General features: G+C 58.9%; 1 protein-coding gene and 1 long non-coding RNA gene across 3 annotated transcripts; both read left to right on the top strand.

The window, feature by feature from the left end:
* Positions 1-1,635: 1,635 nt before the first annotated feature.
* Positions 1,636-16,474, top strand: INAVA (innate immunity activator). 2 transcript variants are annotated; one of them, XM_033099834.1, is made up of 10 exons: positions 1,636-1,843; positions 4,346-4,494; positions 4,924-5,099; positions 5,516-5,632; positions 6,259-6,466; positions 9,792-9,845; positions 10,591-10,786; positions 10,998-11,168; positions 12,859-13,483; positions 14,761-16,474. In XM_033099834.1, the coding sequence occupies exons 2-10, from the start codon at positions 4,440-4,442 to the stop codon at positions 14,851-14,853; spliced, it is 1,695 nt and encodes a 564-aa protein (XP_032955725.1). In that variant the 5' UTR covers positions 1,636-1,843; positions 4,346-4,439; the 3' UTR covers positions 14,854-16,474. The 2 variants fall into 2 exon arrangements, with proteins under 2 accessions (XP_032955725.1, XP_032955724.1); XM_033099833.1 differs by having other exon boundaries at positions 10,995-11,168.
* A 3,081-nt stretch (positions 16,475-19,555) lies between these two features.
* Positions 19,556-20,864, top strand: LOC117018691 (uncharacterized). Its single transcript, XR_004422284.1, has 3 exons — positions 19,556-20,184; positions 20,545-20,667; positions 20,763-20,864. It is a non-coding gene; the product is annotated as an uncharacterized LOC117018691 (long non-coding RNA).
* Positions 20,865-20,875: the final 11 nt, after the last annotated feature.

The following is a 20,875-nucleotide window of genomic DNA, read 5'->3' as shown; positions in this document are numbered from 1 at the left end:
TCATGTCACATTGCAGTCGTAGCTGCCTTGAAATATTGTCCACTCATCACTTCTGCGACATTCCCCACTGATAGATCCTGTGTAAATGTCAGTGAAGGTGCACATACATCACTGTTGTTTTTTTTTTGGTTTGTTTGTTTTGAGAACTGTGTTTCAATATAATTGGTTCTCAGTAATTCTCTTCATTTTATTTTATGCATCAAAACATATGCTGTGAGCTGATCCCAGAAATTCCCATCCTCCCCCACCTGGAGCTGGGGGATGGGCGAGGTAGAGGGAGGGTGTCAATTAGGTGCCTCGTTTGACGTTGGAAGAATGTGACAAACCTGTGGGGGGTGGGGGCGCCTGTTGTTTTTCCTAGATGGGGGGAGGGGAGGGCTGCAGGCTCTTGACCAAGAGCTGGCTCCTGTCCATCCAAGGGGCTGTCCCCTGGAGGGGCTGTCCCCTGGAGGGGCCCCTCAGCCTCAGCCTGGGGAGGGAAGGAGGTGGTCAGCCTGGAGGCCTCCATTGTTTGGAAAGAGGGTGTGTGCAGGAATGCGAAGGGGAGCTGGGTGTGTGTAGGGGGGTGCTGGGGAAGGGGAGGGAGCAAGGGGAGCTCGGTGGGTGACCCAGCTCTGCTCCACTGGAGGTCCTTGGTGGAGCTGACTTCTTCATCCCGACTCTGGGGGTGGGGGAGGGAAGCAGTGCGGGCCTAGGCTGTGCTGGGATCCCAGGGAGGGGGGTTGTGGCGGGAGGAACAGAGTGGGGGAAACGGAGGTGGTGGGGTAAAGTCTTGTGGGGGACAGTCCTTAATCCGCAGCCTTTCTGTTTTCCAGCTCGATGGGGACAGGCAACAGGTGGCCTGAGCCCTTTGCTTCCCCAGTAAAACAGGCTGAATTCCAACAGTGTTTGCTTGAGGGGCAATGAGGGGGTGGAGCTGGAAGCTTATTTTTTTGTGGGAAACAAGTTCCATTTTGGAGTTTGAGGAATGGGCTTAGAGCCTGGGGTGACAGTGGCCCTCCTGGGGAGGAGGGGACAGGACTGGGCTTCGGGTCCCCGTGGACCCTGCTGAAGGATGTCGATAATAACAGGGAAGTGATGGTCTTGATGGTCCTGGGGGGAGGCGTTGGGGATAAAAAGCAGCTGGGCCTGCTTCGGGGCCCCAGAGCCTCCCCACATGGAGTTCCGGGGTCACTGCCTTCCTGAGGCTTCTAAGCTGACTTGGGAGAGACAGAACTCAGGCTTGGTGTCCGTTTCTGTGTATGGGAAGAGCAAGGACCTGGCCTCGTCACTTTATAAGTTTCTTGCTGGTACCCGCCTCCCCCCTCTCACCCCCCACCCCATGGCTGTAGCCCTTCCATCTGCTTTGGGGGGGCTGTGTGCCCGGATTTCTGGAAAAGGAAACTGAGGTACAGGACAATGCCATCTGAGGGAGCCAGGGTCAGGGCAGGAGGGCACGGGAGCCCCCCACCTCAGCCCTTTGCACCAGTGCCCCAGAGGCCATGAAGACGGGACCCCTGTGAACGCCCGCGTTGCTCCCAGGGGGGCCCCTTCCCCCTGCTCCTCTGCTGCCCGGAAGTGCAGACGCCCTGTGGCAGCCACGCAGGTTTATTCAGGGAGGGACTAGCTCACCTGCTCCTCCCTCTGACTCAAGTCATAACAAGCAACCAGGTTCCCCGGGCCCAGCAGCCTGGGAGGGAGGCAGGCCAAGTGCTGGCAGACCAGTGTGTGCGGAGTGGGAGCAGGTCAGAGAGAGAGTGCCAGGAGCTCGCCCTGTGGCCTGGGAGACCCCAAGGGACATGCGACGCCCGTCGGCCCCCTGACCTGGGAACTGGGGCTGTTTCCCCGGACTCACGCACAGCAGGTGAGGGAAGGGCAGCTGGAGGAACAGGTCCTTGGGGCCGAGGGGCAGGCTGGCCCGGGAGTGGCTCAGGCGCTGGCCAGCACCACCTCCCCTTCCCGTCTAGGGCCCAGGGGCGCTGGGGTGCTGGTGGGACCGGATGCGGAGCCTGGCCTTGTAGTGGTGAGGCCTCAGTTTCCCCAGGAGGAGGGAGAAGCAGGGATGAGGACCCGGGCTGCGGGGCACATTAGTGATTGACAAGAGGAGCCCTGAGGGAGGGTGCACGGAGTTTCCATTCCCCCCTTCACTCCCCTTCTTCCTCCTCTGCCTTTTCCTGGGGACGTTGTTCAGTCAGGCGGACAGACTGCGTCTTAGGGCCCAGGACTGGATCTGAGGTCCTGGAGGGCAGAGGTTTTTCTGTGGGGAGGGAGTGGACATTCCCCAAACTGCCTTTGCCTAAAAGCAGGGCCTGAGACACCTTGGCTGGAGCCCCGTGCCCCCCTGGGTGAAGGTGGGCTCGGGACTGGTCCCCACTGGACCAGTCCCCACTGTGCGGAAGGTACCAGCAGGGCCAGAGGAGGGAATGGTGTGTCTGACAGGGTCCCAGAGGTCTGCGTTCAGGCCGGGGGCTGGACGGGCCTTAGCCACTGGCTCATATCCATTGTGCCTGTGGAGAAACGGGGCCCAGTCAGGTGGGGTGACTTGCCCAGATAACAGACTCCAATCTGGGGTTCCCGACTTCAAGGCCTGTGCTTGGAGCAGGAAGTGCGCCCCTGGTGGGCACTGCGCCAGATTGGGACCCCTGAGGGCAGTGCCTCCCCCCCCCCAGACCCAGCTGACTTGGGGGGAGGGGCTGGGGGAGAGGAGGCCGCTAAGGGGTGTCTGCTCAGCCCCCCATGTCAGTCCCTGAACTGGGGGCACAACTTCCCACGGAGATCCCTTCCGAAGTTAATAATTAATTAGCAAGTGTGGCTAGTTAATGGCTCCCCTCACACATTACCCCTGCCGTCCCAGGCCCCAGCTGGCTGAAACTGGCTTCCGCCCGGCTCTGGGGCTGGGCCTGGCCTGGCCTGGGGAGGGTCAGAGGCCGCGGGGTAGGAGGAGAGTGACTGCCGGCTCTCATCTCCTGGGAGGGACGGACAGACTGGCCAGGGTGACTCCCCTACGATGGTCCCAGAACATACGGCCAGTCTCTTAGACAGGTTTGCAAAGGCCACACATAAACTTTCTTGTTCAATCCTGCCACCCACTCTCGAGGCTTCATTGGAGCTGAACTGCCCAAGTGCAGGTTCCTGAGGTTCTCAGCTGTTTCTGCCTGTGCACGTTGACGGGCGGTGGTGTTTACGGAGGTCTGGAAAGCCGCTCGCTTGTTCTGCACTTGTTCTGCGCTTTCTGTCTCCAATGGCAGAGGTGCTTCTGGGGGGAGGGGGCTTCCTCTCTGTGTCTTGCTTTGTGTCTGCTCTCCCAAGGCCCGTGTTTCTCTCCTGCGCACCCCCATTGCTCCGTGGCCCCTGCCCTCCGGAGGCAGGATAAGCTCTAGACAGAAACTCTGCGAGGACTGGACTGTTGCTTAATGGGCTGACTCAGTGAGGAGGTGGCTGGGCTCCTTCCAGACGCCCGCCCGGCTCCGCCCGCCCTCCCCACCCCTGCAGCACTGCAACCACAGCTGCCCAGCCCAGCCAGCTGGGCCGACCAGGGGTGTGGGCTCATGAGAGGGGACACGCAGCAGGTGCTGTTTTGGTGATGCTGGTACTGTGCCGTGCCACCCCAGTGTCCCCAAGCCCCAGGAAGGCAGCTTCTGCTCTTGTCACCCTCCCTCCACCCCCAGCAACCCTGACACACCCCCCCGAGGCTCCTCTGTCTGTGGGTCCAAGGGGTCCAGGTTGATTAGGCCGACTCCCCCTCAAGGGATCTCCTGGTCATGGCTGGTGTCGTAGGAGTTGGTTCAGGCTTTGGGACAGCTAGCTGTCTGGCATCTGCCTTCGGATGAATATCCTGGTCCAGAGAGCCGGGCAGCTTGGGCTTTGGGGCACCAGCCCAGGGCCTTGGCTGAATGCCCAGAGACCAGCGACTCGGGCAGCAGGATGGGCCCGCCGGGTCCTCTGGCTGAGAACAGTGGCCCTATAGGGACTGGCATGCCTCCTGGGGACATTGTCCCCTTCCTGCTTTCCTTTCCCCCACCCTTTCTTCTTGTCCCCTTCCTTTTGTTCTTCTCATTATTGACCTTCTCCCCAGGGTCAGTAGTTCCTGGGGCCACCTCCACTCTTGAACCACTTGGGCCTACGTGTCTCTCTGGGTAGGAGGCAGTGGGGGGCTGTGGTGGGCCCAGCAAGCCCCCGGGGAGGAGGTATGGTGGTGGGGCCCACAGAGCCTTCTCTCTGCGCACCCCCATTGCTGAGAACCCCCATGTGTGCTCACCCAAGGGAGCACTGTCCTCACCTCCATGCCCTGTGCCCTCCAGCATGATTGCTAAGCTCTGTTTGGGACCAAGGGGGTTTACACGTAGCTTTTTCGGTCTCTTAAAAGTTGGGGAAATTCCAGGCCGCCCACACGTCGTGGCTCAGGCTGGGAACGGTGTCATCCCTCCCTGCGCTGTGCAGCCTCCTCCCAGAAGTCCACCATGGAGAGTAAGGATGAGGTCAGCGACAGCGACAGTGGCATAATCCTGCAGTCTGGTGAGTGGCTCAGGAAGGCCCGGCTCTCTGAGTCCCAGGTGCCCCCGGGCTGGCCAGGCTGAGATGCTGCAGGACTGGAGGGGGGTGGGAAGCTGGGCGAGGCCTCTGCTGGGGGCAAACATGGGGAGGGCCGGAGAGCTCTCCGTCCCGGCCATTTGATCGTATCTGGAACCAGCATCTTCAACTTCGGCCTCAGTGATCACACAGCTGAAACACCCTCCCTGGCTCCTGGATGGGACCTGTCTCTCTGGATGGCCCAAGCTCGTGGGCCTAGGCTGGCCCTGTCCTGACAGGACAAGAGAGAATAGGCGTGTGTGTGTACATGTGTGTACGCATGTACATGTGTGTACATGCGTATGTGTGCGTGCTCCCCTGGGCTGGTCAGGATGGCCTGCCGGGCTTCCCTGAGCACGTGGCCTCTGCCCCCAGGCCCGGACAGCCCGGTGTCCCCACTGAAGGAGCTGAAGGAGCTGAAGGAGGTGAAGGAGCTGACGTTCGCGGTGCGCAAGCAGCAGAGGGCCCTGGAGGAGAGGCTGGAGGGCTGCCTGGAGGAGAGGCTGGAGGGCTGCCTGGAGGAGCTGCGGGCGCTGTGCCTGCGGGAGGCGGTGAGCTGGGTCGCCCGGGTCACACCCACACATGGGCTACTCGGGGGAGCCCTGGAGTCCTGTTTTGGGATGCTGGCCTGAGGGAAGGGAGAATTTTAGAAGTCAGATGGGGAAATGGTGCCCGTAGTCCCTGCTGGGGCCACTGGACAGCCCGGGGAAGAAGGGCTGAAGGGCTGCAGAGGGATGGAGCCCAGGCAGGTGGGGGTGCATGGGACAGGCCAGGGCCAGGGCAGAGTCTGGAGGAGGCGAGCAGAGGAGGCTTGAAGGAGACAGGAGGGGTGCAGAGGGAGCCTCAAGATCCAGTGAGCCCACCCTGGGTGACGGGGTGGGTGAGGGTGGGCTGGGCCAGGCCCGGGCACACGCTCCTCTTGGAGGTGCGTGGAGAGGGGCGTGGATTGACCTTGCTTCCCCTGCAGGAGCTGACAGGCGTCTTGCCAGCTGAGTACCCCCTCAAACCAGGGGAGAAGGCCCCGAAGGTCCGTCGCAGGATTGGAGCAGCTTACAAGCTGGACGAGAAGGCCTTGTCCAGAGAGGTGAGGACCTCGGCCCCCAAAGGTGGGTTGCTGAGCCCGACATCATGTCTGGAGCGGGAAGCTTCCGGTGCTCGGCAAGAAGGGCACATGGCTCCGTGTGGACGAGGGGCACCCGCTGAGTGGGGCCCAGATGGCCCTGGGGAAGGTGTGCCACCCCAGGGGGCAGAGAGCTGGGAACTCAGGGCAGGACATCGGTTTGGCCCCCTAGTGGGCACACCAGTCAGGAGCTCATGCAGCCCAGAGAGGCAGTGGCCTGTTGAGACAGGTTGTTCCGGCCCCTAGGGCTGTCCTCGTCTTCCTTGGCCTGGGATGGAGGCTGGGGGTGGTGCCAGTCCTCCCAGAAGCCCTTCCCTGCGGTGTGAGTGGCAGCCGTTTCCCCTGCCCAACCCTTTGGGGTCAGGAAGGAAAGTGTTCCACTTTGGTTCCTGCCCAGCCTGGCTCAGCGGGCAGGCTGGTGGGTGGGTCCCGTGCCAGTTTTCCAGGCTGACAACTGCTCAAGGGCACCTCCCTTCGCCACCCTGTGCCCCACATCAGTGTTTAGGGCCAGGGTCCAGAGCATCAGGTCAGGGCCACGCTCTGTGTCCCCGAGCCCCCTGCCTCCCACGCTCACTGCCCCCACCCCCCAGGACCCCCTGAGCAGCCTGGAGCGGGAAGTGGCCCTGCAGCTGCAGATTGCTGAGGCCGCCCGGCGCCTGAGCTGCGAGGAGAACCTGGGCCGGCAGACCCGCCGGCAGCGGAAGCACGCGGTGCTGCAGGAGGAGCGGAAGCTGCGGGAGCTGGAGCGCTGCCTGGGCGAGCGGCGGCGGCACAGCGGGCGCGTGCCCCTGGGCCCTGGTGAGTGTGCCCTGCCCGGGCCGCCGGCCTCTGGGAGCCATGTGGGGGGCTGGGCGGCCACTGCCTTCGGTCAGCCTGGCCTGTGTGGCCTGACTGGGTTTGAGGCTCCAGAGCCACCCCGTGCTGACCCCCTGCCGCCCCACAAGCCTCAGCAGAGGACCTCCCGCCCCCGAGAGCCTGTCCCCCAGCTCCTTCGCGAGCAGCCCACGCATTCCCTCCACAACCTGCTCAGAACCCACCGCCCCCGCAGACTTCCTGGCAGGAGTGGTGCCCAGGCTGGCCTTGTGCTGATTCCAAGGCTCCAGGGCCACTGCAGGCCCACAGGGAGACAATTACCTGGGTTTAGCTGGTCGGCTGGCATGAGCCTGTGGCTCTGTGGTGTGGTGACGTCCCCCTGGCCTGAGTGAGCTGCCCAGGGGCCCACCCACCATTGCTGTGCATAGCGGCTCCCCGCTGGTTTCAGGGCCCACGGCTACTCGTGGGCTGTTTCGGTTGAAATCCAGCAGCCCCAGTGCCCTGCCCCACAATCCCTTAAGTTTCCAGAATCATCCTGGTCAAGAGGGGAGCTCTTCCCCTTCTCTGGTCGAGTCCCTGAGCCCCAAGGCCTGGTGACCAGTGGTCATGGGGCACCTGGGGAGTTGTCTGGGCCCCGGACCAGCCATCCGGGGCATCAGTGCAGGTTACCTTCACGGTAACCAGCCCAGGTTACCTTCCAGGATGTGTTTCTGAGCCCTGGGTGTGACTGCTTTCCTTCCGCCTGACCCAAACCCAGCTCATCAGGTCAGACTTGCAGCCCTCCCTTCCAAGGGCATCGTGCCCTTGTTTGACCTCTTCCCCAGGCCTCTCATGGGTCCCAGGCCTCTGGCTGTAGTGAGGGGACTGGAGGGGGGGATGCGGGTGGTGGCCCTAAGGCAGAACTGCATTCCAGGCCTGGACCGGGCTGGGAGAATCACCTGCTGCTCCCACCCTCAGGCTCTTTGCCGGGGCCACTGTTCTCCCAGGTTGGGACCTTGTGTAGAACCCGAAAGCCCTTCCTGTGGCCCACGCCTCAGGCGATCACAGTGCAGGTCTCAGAAGTCCTGCACCCACAGGTCATCTCTGATTTGGGGTAGAAAGGATGTGACCAGACAAAGGAGTGACCCAGGCTCACGTGGCCAGACTTCTCTGGTTGGAAGGGCTCTGGCCTGGCTGCACGACAGCACTACTGGGCTCAGGCCTCTGAGCAAGAGAAGCCTCCGTTCTCCCTCTGCTCTCCAGGGCCCCAGGGCTGGGTTGGGGCAGTGTGGCCGAGTCAGTGTGGCTCTCCACCTTCTCCTCTTGCATCATGTGCGTCTGGCCTGTGAAACGCTGATCTGCCTGTTTTCATGATGATGAGGGGTGACGGGGATTGATGTCTGTCTTCTCAGACCATATATTCAAACCAAACACATGAGTCTGATCCAAGTCACCTCGCTGGCCCTAACCGTGAGAGTCCCAGCATTTCTTCAGCTGGACATTAGCGAAAAATAAGAAGCTTTACTCCCCAGGTTTTCATCAAAGATCAGAGGCAGGAGACCAGAACTCAAGAAGAGGGTACCTTCTCGATGGAACCCCAAAGCAAAGGCTAGTGTGAGGCATATGTACCATCTTTCCCCGAAAATAAGACCTAGCCAGACCATCAGCTCTAATGCGTCTTTTGGAGCAAAAATTAATATAAGACCCGGTATTATATTTTATTTTATTATATTTTATATTATATATTACATTATATTATATTATGTTATATCATACCCGGTATTATATTATATTATATTATATTATATTATATTATATTATATTATATTACATTATATTATATTATACCCGGTATTATATTATGTTATATTATATTATGTTATATCATATCATAAAGACCGGGTCTTCTATGAATTTTTGCTCCAAAAGACACATTAGAGCTGATGGTCCGGCTAGGTCTTATTTTCGGGGACACACGGTGTATAGGGCCGACCCTGCTCCTGGAGCAGGGTGCCCTGCAAGGTTTAAGGGCTCCTGCGTTCTACTCCCTTTAAGCTGTAAGACAAGGGTTGAAAAGGTCTCTAAAGGCCCACACAGTAAATGTTCTAGGCTGTGTGGGCTGCACGGTCTCTCCACAGCTACTGACCCCTGTCCTTGGAGCTGCAATTCGATAAAACTTTGCTTATAGAAACAGCCAGTTAACCAGATTGGGCCCCAGGGCTGTAGTTTGCCCATCTCTGTTATGAAGGATTTTAAGATGGCTGGAATTGTTTACTTGTAGAATTTTCTGGGTACTGACCTGTTCGTTAGATGCCTCTAACAGGAGAGCTGGTTAAGAGCCCGGCGGTGTCAAACTGTTGGGTGTGAATTCTGACTCGTGCACCTTTTGGCCGATGAACCTGAGCATGTTGCTTACCTCCTCCAAGACTCAGTCACCTCCGCTCTGTGTACCTCAGAGTTGTTGGGGGAGCACGTGAGTTAATACAGACAAAGTACTTAGACAGGTGCTGGCACAACAGAAATATCAGCGACTGCTCGTTTTTCCTCCTCTTTGTTCTCAAACATAGTTGAATCTGCTCTGTGAGTTCCATCCAGGTCACGTGAGGCAGGTTCTTAATATCTGAAGGTTTCAGCTCAAAGGCTGTGGCCAGCAGAGTTTCCCTCGGCTTCCCTGGGGCACAGCTGTGGCTGCGTCCTGCAGAAGCCACACTCCACGTCCTCCAGACTGGCCGTGTCGCCAGTTAAAGAACCTTCCTTAACCAGCCGGCAGACCCTACTTTGAATTGGCCCCACCACCCCACAGCTCAAAGTCCCATGTGGAGTTCTGCCATTTGGGGTCCTGGAGTTGAGCTGTATTTGTGATAGCAGAAGACCAGAGAAAAATTAGCTAATTCTTTCATTCCAAGGGCCTTCCAAAACAACTCTGTCTTTGCCTCACCCTGCCAGGATGCCCCACCACAGGAAGCCCTGGCTTTTTCTGATGGATGGGGAAACTGAGGCCCAGAGAATTGAAATGGCTTATTCAGGGTTACAAAGTTAATGGCAGAGCCAGGATTAAAATCGGGTTTCCTGTCTCCTTGCTCCTGACTTCTGAATTTTTTCTACTTTCAAGTAACGAATTCATAATAGCTGATGGTCTGGCTAGGTCTTATTTTCGGGGAAACATGGTACATATGCCCCAAAATAGTGTTGGACACACAGTTGGCATTTCCTGATAAGGCGTCTGTAGGGAACGTGGGGGTCAGGACTGGATTTTTCTGCACTGCTGGACCCCCACATCTATGGGTTGATTTCCTCACTTCCATCTCTTCTCTCCCCTTGGCTTTCCCAGAGCTCAGTGCATCTGATGACAGCTCCCTGTCGGATGGGCTACTCCTGGAGGAAGGTGAGACAGGCACTGTAGGGACGATGGTCAGGGCTGGGCTCTGGCACGACTGGGGGGCTTTGGCAGAGTTTATCGGTGGGCACTTCACATGGGGGGCGGAGCTTGTTGTGAGCGAGCGGAGATGGTGCCACTGTTGGCTGATGTTTCTCTGCCCCCCACGTGCTCCGTGGGAGTGGGGACGTGCTGACCCTTTGCATTCTAAACACTCAATCATTTGGGCAGGGAAAGGAAGGGTGAATTCTAGCCAAGCCCAGGTGTCCCTGCCTCTGTCCTGGGACTTGATTTCCATCTGCACCTGTCAGAGCCACAGAGCTATCTGGCCACAGTCATTGCCCTTTCTGAGAAGAGGGTAGCAGGAAATCTAAGTCCATAGATTAAGAAACCTGTTTACAAACCCTAAGGATGCAGGGGGTGAAGGTAACCAAGGTGTGCAGTCCTGCCCAGGGAGTGCCCAGGCCAGTAAGGAAATAGCGCACATGGGAACCGTGTGAACAGGACACATAGGTAAACAAAGGGTTTGCTGCCAACATGGCACCAGGAGCAAAGGTTGGAAGGTGGAGTAATGTGAGCCAAGGAGCGTGAATCTCAAGGCTTCTGGAAGGGGGCTGTGATGGAGGGCTTAGGTCTAAAGGCGAGGACATCCTTTTCTAGCATCTGGGTCTGGCACAGCGGGACAAGCAACCGTGGCAGGGAGAGGTGAGCCGGTTGCCCAGCCACTGCCCTCACAGGTTTTTTACTCTTGCAGAGGATGCCCAGGTGCCAAAACCTCCCTCAGAGTCGCTGCCCCTCCCGCCCCAGAGCCTCGAGGGGCTGCAGCCAGCAGGAGCTGAGACTGGGGGCCTGGACCGTGCCCCCATCCAGAATAGCCCCTGGAAGGAGACCAGCCTGGACCACCCGTACGAGAAGCCCAGGAAGTCTTCTGACCCCGACAGTGAGAGCAGGTCAGGGCGGGGCTGGTCAGGGCGGGGAGGAAGGGGGGGCAGGAGCAGGGAGACGGCTGGGGCACAGCAGAGCCGGCCTGGGAGACTGCCCCCCTCAGTGTGGTGCTGGGAGCTTGGGGCCCCTTCTACCGCACCCCGTTCCTCTGCATAACGTGACCCCTCACGTGGAAGCCTTCCTGCCACTGACCTGTCACCACCCGTTTTGCAGCAGCTCAGCCACCATGCCGCAGGATGGGCCCAACGCCTCCAGCCTGCCGCTGCTGGAGCCCGCCCCCTACCACGGGGTTCCCATCCGCAGTGTCCCGGGACAGCGGCAGGGCCGCACCAGTGCCCCCGCGACCCCTGAGACACAGGGGAGGAGGGGACTATCGCAGTCTCTGAGGTAAAAGATGGGCCACTCCCGAGATGCAGGGGGGCGGAGCCCCACTGTCGAGAGCTTGCATTAGAGGGTGGTGGCTCCTAGGATAGAGGTGGGACAGCTGTGGGTGACATGTGGCCGGTGCCTTCTTGGGGCACCTTTCAGTAGAGGCTGTGTCACAGCCAGCGAAGCCAGAGGCAAGTCATTCGTGAAGCCAGTTTTCTTCCAAAGACCCCAGTTTTGTCTTTTTGCACAAGTGTCCTCGACAGCATTGGTATACTTTCAGTTTTCTGCAACTGCTGGTTGTTGGACACTGACGTGTACAGTCGACGTATTCTTTGCAGTCATTTTACGTCCTGCAAAGTTACCACACACATTGGAATTTGCAGATCCAGCCGTTCATCCTGGGGAAGTAGAGTGCTAGGTTCCTGAGAGCTTCAGCTCACATTTTTGTCAGCTGATCAATACGTAACCTGTTTTATGAGCGTTTCTGGTTAAAGTCACCGTGTTTAATACATGTCCTTGACCCACTGACATTGACGTCATGTCCAGATGAAGCTCATCTAATAGGTATTCTGTCCACGAAGCCGGCACATCCTTCCTCAGCACTTTGCTTGGGGCCGTTTAAAACAGTGAAGTCACCCAAGAAAAGCACAAAATGGCAAAAACAAACAAAAACAAACAAACAAACTAGCGGGCACTGGATAGAGTGGAAAGGCCGCTCGTTGACACCGAGCTGAAACAAGCAGTCAGAGGGTCACCTTGTTCAGTCTCAGCTGAGAACGGGCCTGCTGGGCAGCTCCAATTTTTCACCCTTCTGTGCATGTCCCTAAATGACCATGAAAGTGCCACACATGCTGATTTTGACATTACAAATGGATCTAGCTGTGGGAGAATTTGCAAAGACAGAATCCACAAATAATGAGTCGATTGCCTGCTACATTCCAAGCACCCTGCTGCTTGGTACTAGTTTAAGTGACAGCGTTATGACAGGTGTTAGCAACACCACAAAGTGCCCTGGGCCCCAGCAGGCCCCGTGGGATTCCTCCATCATTATGAGTTTGCTTGTCAGGCAGCCCGAGACGGGCACTGCCTGGGACAACCCCTCACGTCAGGGATGAGTTTTAGGCTTTACGTACGCCATGGCCTTTTGCAAACAGTGCCTTCACTCCAATTAGTAAAAGGTGTACCCTCTGGACAGACATGGCCCCATGCCCCCGTGTGTCAGCAGAGTGAGAGCTGGATTTCAGCCCCGCTGGGCCTGGGCTGGTGCCCTTGGGAACGCCACCCTGCGTTACTCTGCTACCTCTGTCATAAGAAAACACGACAGACAGGGTGGCTTAGATGAGAGAGATGATTGATTGTCTCAGAATTCTGGAGTCGGAAAGTCCAAGATTAAAGGCTGGCTTCTCCTGAGGCCTCTGTCCTTGGACTGTAGACCACGTGTGCTCCCTCGGTGCCGCGTTCAGCTTAGACACCTGACAGTGTCTGCCTGACCAGGTTCTGTGGATGAAATACCACTGAACAAAGGGTCCCTAGAGTGGCTGAGGAGAGGTGACCCTGATGTAGCACACTGGATACAAACCAGAAACGTGAGTGGAGCAGAAGGATGTGTGCTCGGGTGAGAGATGTGTTGAGTCACGCTAGGCCAGGCCAGGAGGGTGTCTGCCCCCACCCCCCAGGCTCAGGACATCTGCCTTCATCCTCTCCGCAGGATGGACTCCTTCCGGGCGGGGCCCCGCCGCCGCCCCACGCACTACACGGTGACTGTGCCCAGCTCCTGCTGGACCCCGGCCGGCCCCCCACGGCCGCCCCACACTCCCAACTCCTGCTCGGAGGACAGCGGCTCCGACGGCTCCAGCGTGTCGCATGCCACCTCACCGGGGAGCAGCAGCCCAGATATCTGCGCTCTGCGGCCGCTGTCCCCGACCGCGCTGCCGGGCCACCGTGGGGCCTGGGGCCCAGCCGTTCCCCACCCAGCCCTGTTGCTGCCCGCTGGGCCCTTCCCGGCTGGGCGGTACGTGCTGGTGGCCGAGGGCTGCCTGCCGCCGGGTGAGCTGGACCTGATGGCCCGCGAGGAGGAGGGACTGGCCCTGCGGCTCCAGCAGCTCCAGCAGCTGCAGCAGCACTTGCGCCCCCGTGGCCGCCCGGCGCGCACGCCGTCCCTCAAGGACAGCCCTGCGGGCCGCGCGCTCTGCAGGGCGGCGGTGACCCAGGAGCTGCAGTCGTGGCACGAACGCGCCCGCATGCGCAGCGCGCGGCCCCACTCGCTGGACCGCCATGGGGCCTTCCGCGTGCGCAGCCTGCCCCCTGGACGGGTCCTGGGGCCCCAGACGCAGGTGAGTGTCGCAGTCCCTTCCAGCTGTGGAAGGGCTCCCAGCCTGGCAGGTCCAAGAGTAGAGATGTCATAGCAGCAATCTGGTGGCCAGGAGATCCCCAGATGGGAAGAAAAGGCCAAAAAAAATTCCCTCTTGGCTCTGAAAGCGCCCCTAACTCACCTGGGGCACCTCCTAACTTTGCCTGTGTACACTGGAGGAGACGGTCCTCCGGGAGAACTGACACCTTTCTTTTTAAGGGCTCCACAGTTGATCCCCCAAACAGACAAGCCTCTATTCCTCATGAAAAGTCCAATCCAAGTTGAAGCATCCCCCCAATTTCCTAACTTGAAGGCCCAGGACAGAGGGAGAGGCTCAGAAAGTGTTTGCCTGTGGCCTCCCTGAGGCAGCTGCCAGCCTTCCATGCTGCCAAGCTGAAAAGCAGGGTGGCATATGGGTAAAGTGCACAGATCCTACGGTAGACTGTCCGAGTTCAGATCTCAGCCCTGCTCCCTGCAGGTGACATGACTGGGCAAATGGATTAAGTCCTGAGCCTCTCTTCCTCCCTCTGTAGAACGGGAGTACTTTTGTCACAGGTGGGTAGGAACCTTGATGAGTGAATATGCGTAAAATGATTAGAGGAGTGCGTAGCCAGTACTGGGTGAGTGGTGTTATACTAGGTTGTAGGACAGACAGCCCTGACGTGACCTAGGGGTGGCCCCCTGGGTTCTACAGGCCGGTTTCTCCATCCTGGAAGTGGGGAAGACACGTGTACGAGCCCGTTTTTGTGTCTCCCTGGTATGGAGGGCTCTGTAGGGGCAGTGCTCCAGAAGTCACCAATAGGCTGCTTCCCTGAGAGCCTCGATTCCCCAGCTGCATGTTGCCCCCACCCCACTTCTCAGAGCCGCAGCGGGCATCTGGGCCTGGCAGCATCCTGGCGCCAGTCCCGGCTGCACCCTCCAGCTGATGTGCTTTTCCTTCCTGCGAGCTCGGACCTGTCTGTGGCCCAGGCCCAGCCCATCCCAACCTGCCAGACAGGGAGGGTGGTGAGAAGTGAGCTCGGGACAGGCGGAGGAGGTCAGGGTGCCTGTCACACCCCATAGAGAGCTGGAATGGAAAGTGGATGAAGGGTGATCCCTGGGGGACACATGGCCTCCTGGAGAGGCAGGGGATGAGTGGCTGGGCCGGGGCTGCCACTGGTCGGCATCCTTAAGGGACAAGGGTGGTACACCTGGGCTGGTGGTCTGGACGTTTCTGCCCAGTCTGCTCACCCACCTCTCCTCTCTCCCTGACCCTGACAGGTGCCCACTGTGTGTGTGCTCCGGAGATCGCCCGAGGGGGCCCCTGTGCAAGTCTTTGTACCTGAGAATGGCGAAATCATCAGCCAGGTGTAACCCAGGCCAGGTGTACCCTGTGCCCCCAGGCTGTGGCTCGGCTGCCAGAAAAGACTGTTTCCTAGTGGGATGGGGGCTCAGACCGCCCCCTTTGAGTGCCTTCTGCAGCTCCCTTGTCCCCATCGCAGGTCGATGACCTGGAGCTGAGACTTTTTTTTTTTTTATACCAGTTTTTGTTGAGAAGTCCTGGTTTGAGGATTTATATTTGTCATTTGTCCTCAAGATCCCTGTAATATGATAATGCTTTATTCCTCGGAGGCTGGCGTGTTGGACCGGCGGCCTGGCCTAAGGGACAGTGTTTGTCTCCTTATGCAAGACACGTGGTAGGGGATGCAGGAGGCAGAAAGGGCCAGGTCAGGTCCTCAAATGCTCCGCCCTCCGGTTCTGAGAACTGGCCTGGAGAACAGCCCGGCCAACTCTCCCACTGTAGCTGGAGGCTGGCCGCAGCACGCTCGTGTACCCCACTGCCCGTTTGCCAGCCCTCTGGATACCGCAGGGGTGCCCGGGCTGGGGAGCCTTCGTCCCCCTTTACAATGTGCTCTGTGATGCACACACCACGTGGGGTGAAGGCCAGTGCGTCTTCCTGTCGTGAATCCTGTCGGGGGCCCCCATCTCCACTCCAGGCCCTGTGGGCTCCCAACATCTCTGACCTCTGAGCCTTGACCTGAAGGCTTCCCCAGTTTTGAAGCATCAGGAGGCCCAGGCTGGGGGCCGCCTGTGGTGCTGGTGGCTGGAGAACAGCTCACCTTTTGACCACCTTCTCTGGGCATCCTGAGAACCTGCAGCGCCACCACTCCCTCTTACCCCTTTTCATCATCGTCCTAAAAACCAACACCTCACAAATATTTTGGAAAGGCACCACTTTTGTGGCTTGTTCTCGGAGGCAGGGGCGAGCTCATGACTCCTGCTTCCCCTTCTTCCCCCCGCTCCCCCAGCCATGCCTCTGCTCTGAGACTGGGGTTCCTTGAAATACAGACGGGAGTACCCACCCTGAAGAGCGTTAACCAGTTGTCCCAGCTGCCGTGACTTCAGCTGCCTGTGCGAGTAAGACCATCAGGTGGTCCATGGGTTCTCATCCCTGGGCCTTTGCTGCTGGTTAAACCCAGGTGGGGACCCTGCTTCAAGGAGTCAGCCACTAAGCAGAGGCTGGGCGGAGCCAGGAGCGCTGGAGTCTGATGTGGCCCCTGCAGAGCCTTCCTCTCAAGTTCCCTGGACTTGGCAGCGACTAGGAATACGGCTGAAGCCTCCAAGAACTTGGTGCCTGATCCTTCTCCCTCCTGGACAGAGCGGTGTTGTGGCTGCACGAGGCTGCCGAGGGAAGAGCCCAGGTGGCTTAAGGGATTGGGGGGGCGCACCTGCACGATCGAATGTTCTCCTTTGGATGCTGTTCTTGTTGTTTGTCTCTAAGCCCCCTTCCCCAGTGTCCAGCCATCCCCCCTCCCAGTGTCCTCCAGGGGCTGAGCTGGGAGACATCTGAGCACCCCCCACACCTGAGTGTCCTTTGTATTAACTTATTGGTCCCATATGATGCCTGGTGCTGTTGCAGTGGCTGCGTCCTCGGCGGCAGGGGCTGCACCTGTGGGTTCTTGTGCCAAATACTTCAATAAAGCTGTTTGTGATCAGCCGCACTGCCGGTGAAGGGTTCTTTTTGTGCCAAGAAGCTCTGCCCAGCCCTGAGGGTGCTCCCCAGGGTGGCGGAGTTGCCTGGCCTCTCGGGCCGGTCCGCCCGGGTCCTAGGGAGCAAGTGGGCCGGATGGGGTGGGAGGGGGCCTCTCAGCCGTCTGCTTCCCTGGCGGGTGCAAATGGACACACCCCAGACCAAAGCCCCTCAGGTCTCCAGGCCCACGGAGCTGGTCTCTGGGCGTCACTTCCCCAAGGACAGGAGACTGGCAGCATCAGGTCTGGCTCCTGCCGGGCCAGGCTAGGCAGTGGTCAGTGATGAGTGTGGCTGAGACTCCAGGTCAGCCGGCAGGAGCTGCTGCCCAGAGAGGAGGTCCTGGTGAGAAATGGCCCTTTCCCCAAAGCTGCACAAGTGGGGTGCTTCCTTGGAGCGGTGTTGGGGGTGTTTCCACAGGGCCTCTCTCCCTCTCCAGGGACCATGGGAGCCAGTGAGGAGCTCCCACCTGGTCACCTCCAGGCCTGCCCTGCAGGGGCCGCCCCAGGACCCAAGCCACAGCGCCCCCTGGAGCCTGGTCCCAGGAGGACTGTGTGACTGGATCTAAGGAGCCCAGCGTGTCAGGTAGAGGGGCCCTGCCTGCCGTCCCCCCAGCACCGGAAGTGGCAGGGAGGGGAGGGCCGGCAGACGGCTGAGGGCCAGGCACTTCCAGCCCTGTCTGGGTGCTCAGCCCTGGGGACTGGGGCCATCGTGGCTTCAGGGGCCTGCTTGGCTGAAGCCCGGGGCGCCCCTTCTGGGTGGAGGAGGGCTGGGAGGGGAGATGACGCCAGCGGCGGTCCTGGGAGGTGCTGGCCTGATCTCAGACCTGGGCATCTTCATTCTAAGTGAACTGTAGATATTGGGGCACTTGGCTGAGTATTTCATATGATGAGTTAGGTTCCCAGGGGACAACCGGCCTAAGGGGGCAGCTCCCTAGCCACAGGACAGACTGAGACCAGCTCAGAAAAGGGGGGATAAACGAAGAGGGATGGAGTCCCCCCACGAGGTGCTTCTCAGGGATGCTGCATTCTGGGGACCCCAAGTACAAGGCAGTGAGGGCGAGTCGGGCACAAGCAGGGGGCTGTGTCTGGGAGGGGCCGACATCTGGGGGCTCCTAGCTCCCCTCCCAGGGCAGACTGGGGTTACCATTCGGGGAATGGGGACAGAAGCCTCGGGTACAAGAGGCTTTAGGACCTCAGCAGCGAGATTCCTAGAGGCAGAGGGATGCACACCTTGATCTGGGGGGGCCACCTCTGAGTCTCAAGTGTCCCCCACACAGGGAAAGCCCTGAGTGGGAGACTCCTGGGAAGTCGGGGTGACTCAGGGCCCTTCAGAGGGTCCCATATCTTCCTAGGGGTTGGGATAGGGAAGCTGGCACTGCTCAGCCCATTCCTTTTCTTGCACACGACCAGGGCCTGCTTCCTGCATCTTGCCTGGCCCCTCGTCATTGCAAGCTGCAGCACACATGAACCCATACCACAGAAGTCACAAGTCAAGCAGAGCAGTCTCTGCCCGATCCACTGAGCATGCATCTTGGAAGCCTAACCTGACAGGTGAGCAGTGGGCCCTGGATGCGGCCTGCTGCGTGGCAGCTCACGGCCACGGCTCCGAGGTAGTGACCATGGCCCAGCCTGAGCTTGACAGGTCACGTGGCAGGCATGAGCCCACCCAGTTCTGGCTGCCCCGTCACAGTTCTCGCAGGTGCATACCTGTCCCTTTTCAGACCTGGCTCCATGAGAATCCTGGAGCTGGGGAAGGACCAGGGCATTGTCTGGGCTCGGAGTTACACCCCACCCAGCTGACCGCTGTTCAGCAGCCAGAGCAGAGCTATGAGCGCCTCTTGTGTACCCGCAGCTCCCAATCAGGGTCAGCCTTGCAGAGCCCAGCCCTGGTCTAGGCTCTTAAACCCAAAGCCTACGGCTTTCCAACTCAGATGCCTAGCAGACGTCTCACGTTTAACTTGACTCTGAACCTCAAACCTGACCCCGTCTCCATGCGACTCCACCCTCGGTTTCTCAGACCCCAAGTCTTGCTTTCCGTCCTTCTCTCAGACTCACCTCTTGCCCGTCGCTGTTCCTACTGGTGCTGCCCTCAGCATAGATATAGAATCTGTTCCCTTGCTCCTGCCTTCCCTGGTGTGGGTCGCCGTCATCTGTCCCTGGATTGTTGTGACACGCCCCCCCCCCACTGCACCCCCATCTATTCTCAGCGGAACAGCCAGAGCGATCCTGTGAAACGAAGGTCAGCCCATCTCCCTTTCACTCACAGCCTACCCAGGGCTCCCATCCCGTCGGAACAAAAGCCACATCCTGACCACAGGCCTCGCAAGGTCGTCCCCCTGCGGCTCTGCTTTCATTTCCCACCTCTTTTCGTGCTCCTCCCACTCCAGCCAGGCAGGCCTCCGTGCGGGTCCACGAGCGTCCAGACACGGTCCTGCCTCAGGGCCTTTGCATCTGCTGTTCCTTTGGCCTAGAATGCTCTTTCCCTAGATATCCGTATGTATGGTTGGCTCCTCTTCAAAACCACTCAAACCTGTCCCTGAGACTCTCTGACCTCCTGTATATGGATCTATATGAGCAAATGCAAAAAACGTCCTTTAGAAGGCCACGTGACAGTAGGTAGTTTCTGAGAAGGAACCACTTGGTGTGTGGACTGTCTGTAAGCTGAGGTGCCTTTTACATAGCAGGTGTTCACGGACTGTATGCCCCAGAAGGAACTGAGTCATTTCCCTGTGTGCCAGCACTCCTCCGAGTTTTCTCACAAAGGAATTCATTTGAGCCTCAGAACAGTAACAGATACTGGGATTGCTGGGCCCACGTGAAGGTGGCGGAATTGAAATGAGGGGGGTATGATCGGCCCGGGCTTGGGCCTGACACGCACTGACCCATCTAATCCTCACGACAGTCACAGGTACTGTCCTCTTCCCCATGGCACAGACGGGAAACAGCTGAGACTTCAATTTGCTGCAGGTCACAGAGCTAATAAAGTGGAAGAGCTGAGCTTTGAACTTGGCGGTTTGCTGTTTAACTGTGGCAACTGTGGCTTCGAGCCCCACCCCAGGGCGCTCCTCTGCAGGGAGACGTGAAAGGGCCTGAACGCAGGCCTGGTGGCCCGTGTCGCTTTGGGTCCCAGCACTGCCACCATCTCCACCCTCTTGCTTCCTGCCCTCTTGATGGCCCTTGGGGTGGACGGGCTCTACTCTTAGCCTCACCCCAGCCTCTGTGTCGACACCTGGGTCTCTGCTCAGGAAGGGCCCCCTTGACAAGGGGGGTTCCAAGGGCTGATTTGGGGTTTCACGCCCATTCATATTCGGAATGTCAAAGCTCATCTAAAACAGCTCCAATAGTTGGTGGCCTCAGGGGGTGACTGCAAGTCCTCTCTCTTTGCAGTCTTCCATCCCTGGCCTGATGTGGAAAACCTCTTAACTAAGTTCCCTCAGCTGCCTTTCCACATAGGCCTCGGAGGCCCACGCTGGAGCTGGGGTGCCCCCTCCCCAGGCCCTTGCGGGTTTCTGAGCCTTCTTGGCAGTGGGCTGGGGCGGGGGCGGGGGGCCTGCTTCCTTACTCCTTCTGAGAGATTTGGGCAAGCTCCTCCCACCACATCCCTTTGCAGGACTGCGCCAGTCGGAGAGAGAAGCCTATCAGTTCATCCTGGAATTTCTAGAACGTGGAGAAATGGTAAGGAAATTCTCTGGAATGTTTTGGGAACTGAGGGAGAAAGTAGGGATAAAAAGATGACAGCTCACGCTTCCTTGGGTTTTGAACAGTCGCCCTGGCATGGAAGCCACCAGAATTCAGCCTGCTGGTGCCTCCTGACCTGGGCAGGGTCAGGTGACCAGGCCGCCAGACAGATCAGTGTGAGAGGGTCTTCCTCACAGACCCCGAGCTCCACTGTCCCCAGAGTCCTGGAGACGGAGCACTGCATGAGGAAGTCAGGCGAGCATCCATGCTGGCTGCTCCGTGGTCCGGGCTGGGGGTGAGGGTCCCACGGGCAGCCTGCAGGAGGCGCTAAAGGCGGGAGTGTGTGTTCTGCCCTAGTCCAACTTGGACAAGCTGAAGTTCCTGAGGGCGGTGGACACCCTGAGTTGTGCCGTCCATGCCCAGGCAAGTGGCACGATGGATGATTACTTTCCCAAAACCCTCCTGGCCAAGAAAATCGAGGTGAGGGGGTCCTGCAGGGGAGAGGGGGGCGGGTTCCAGACCTGCGGCCAGCCGCTCTCTCTGAGGGGAATTCTTGTATCTCTCTGCCCTTCTAGACGTTGATCCTTGAAGAGGCGAGTGAGCAGCTGACCAGCAACGTGCGTCAGCAAGCCATGCTCTGCATCGTCACCCTGAGGTTCCTCCCTGCTGCCACCTCCTCTGAGCCCCG

Source organism: Rhinolophus ferrumequinum, chromosome 27, assembly GCF_004115265.2.
Source record: "Rhinolophus ferrumequinum isolate MPI-CBG mRhiFer1 chromosome 27, mRhiFer1_v1.p, whole genome shotgun sequence".
In the NCBI taxonomy this organism is placed as follows: Eukaryota; Metazoa; Chordata; class Mammalia; order Chiroptera; family Rhinolophidae; genus Rhinolophus; species Rhinolophus ferrumequinum.
The sequence above is the reverse complement of the archived record's forward strand: the minus strand, read 5'-3'. Positions and strand labels throughout refer to the sequence as shown.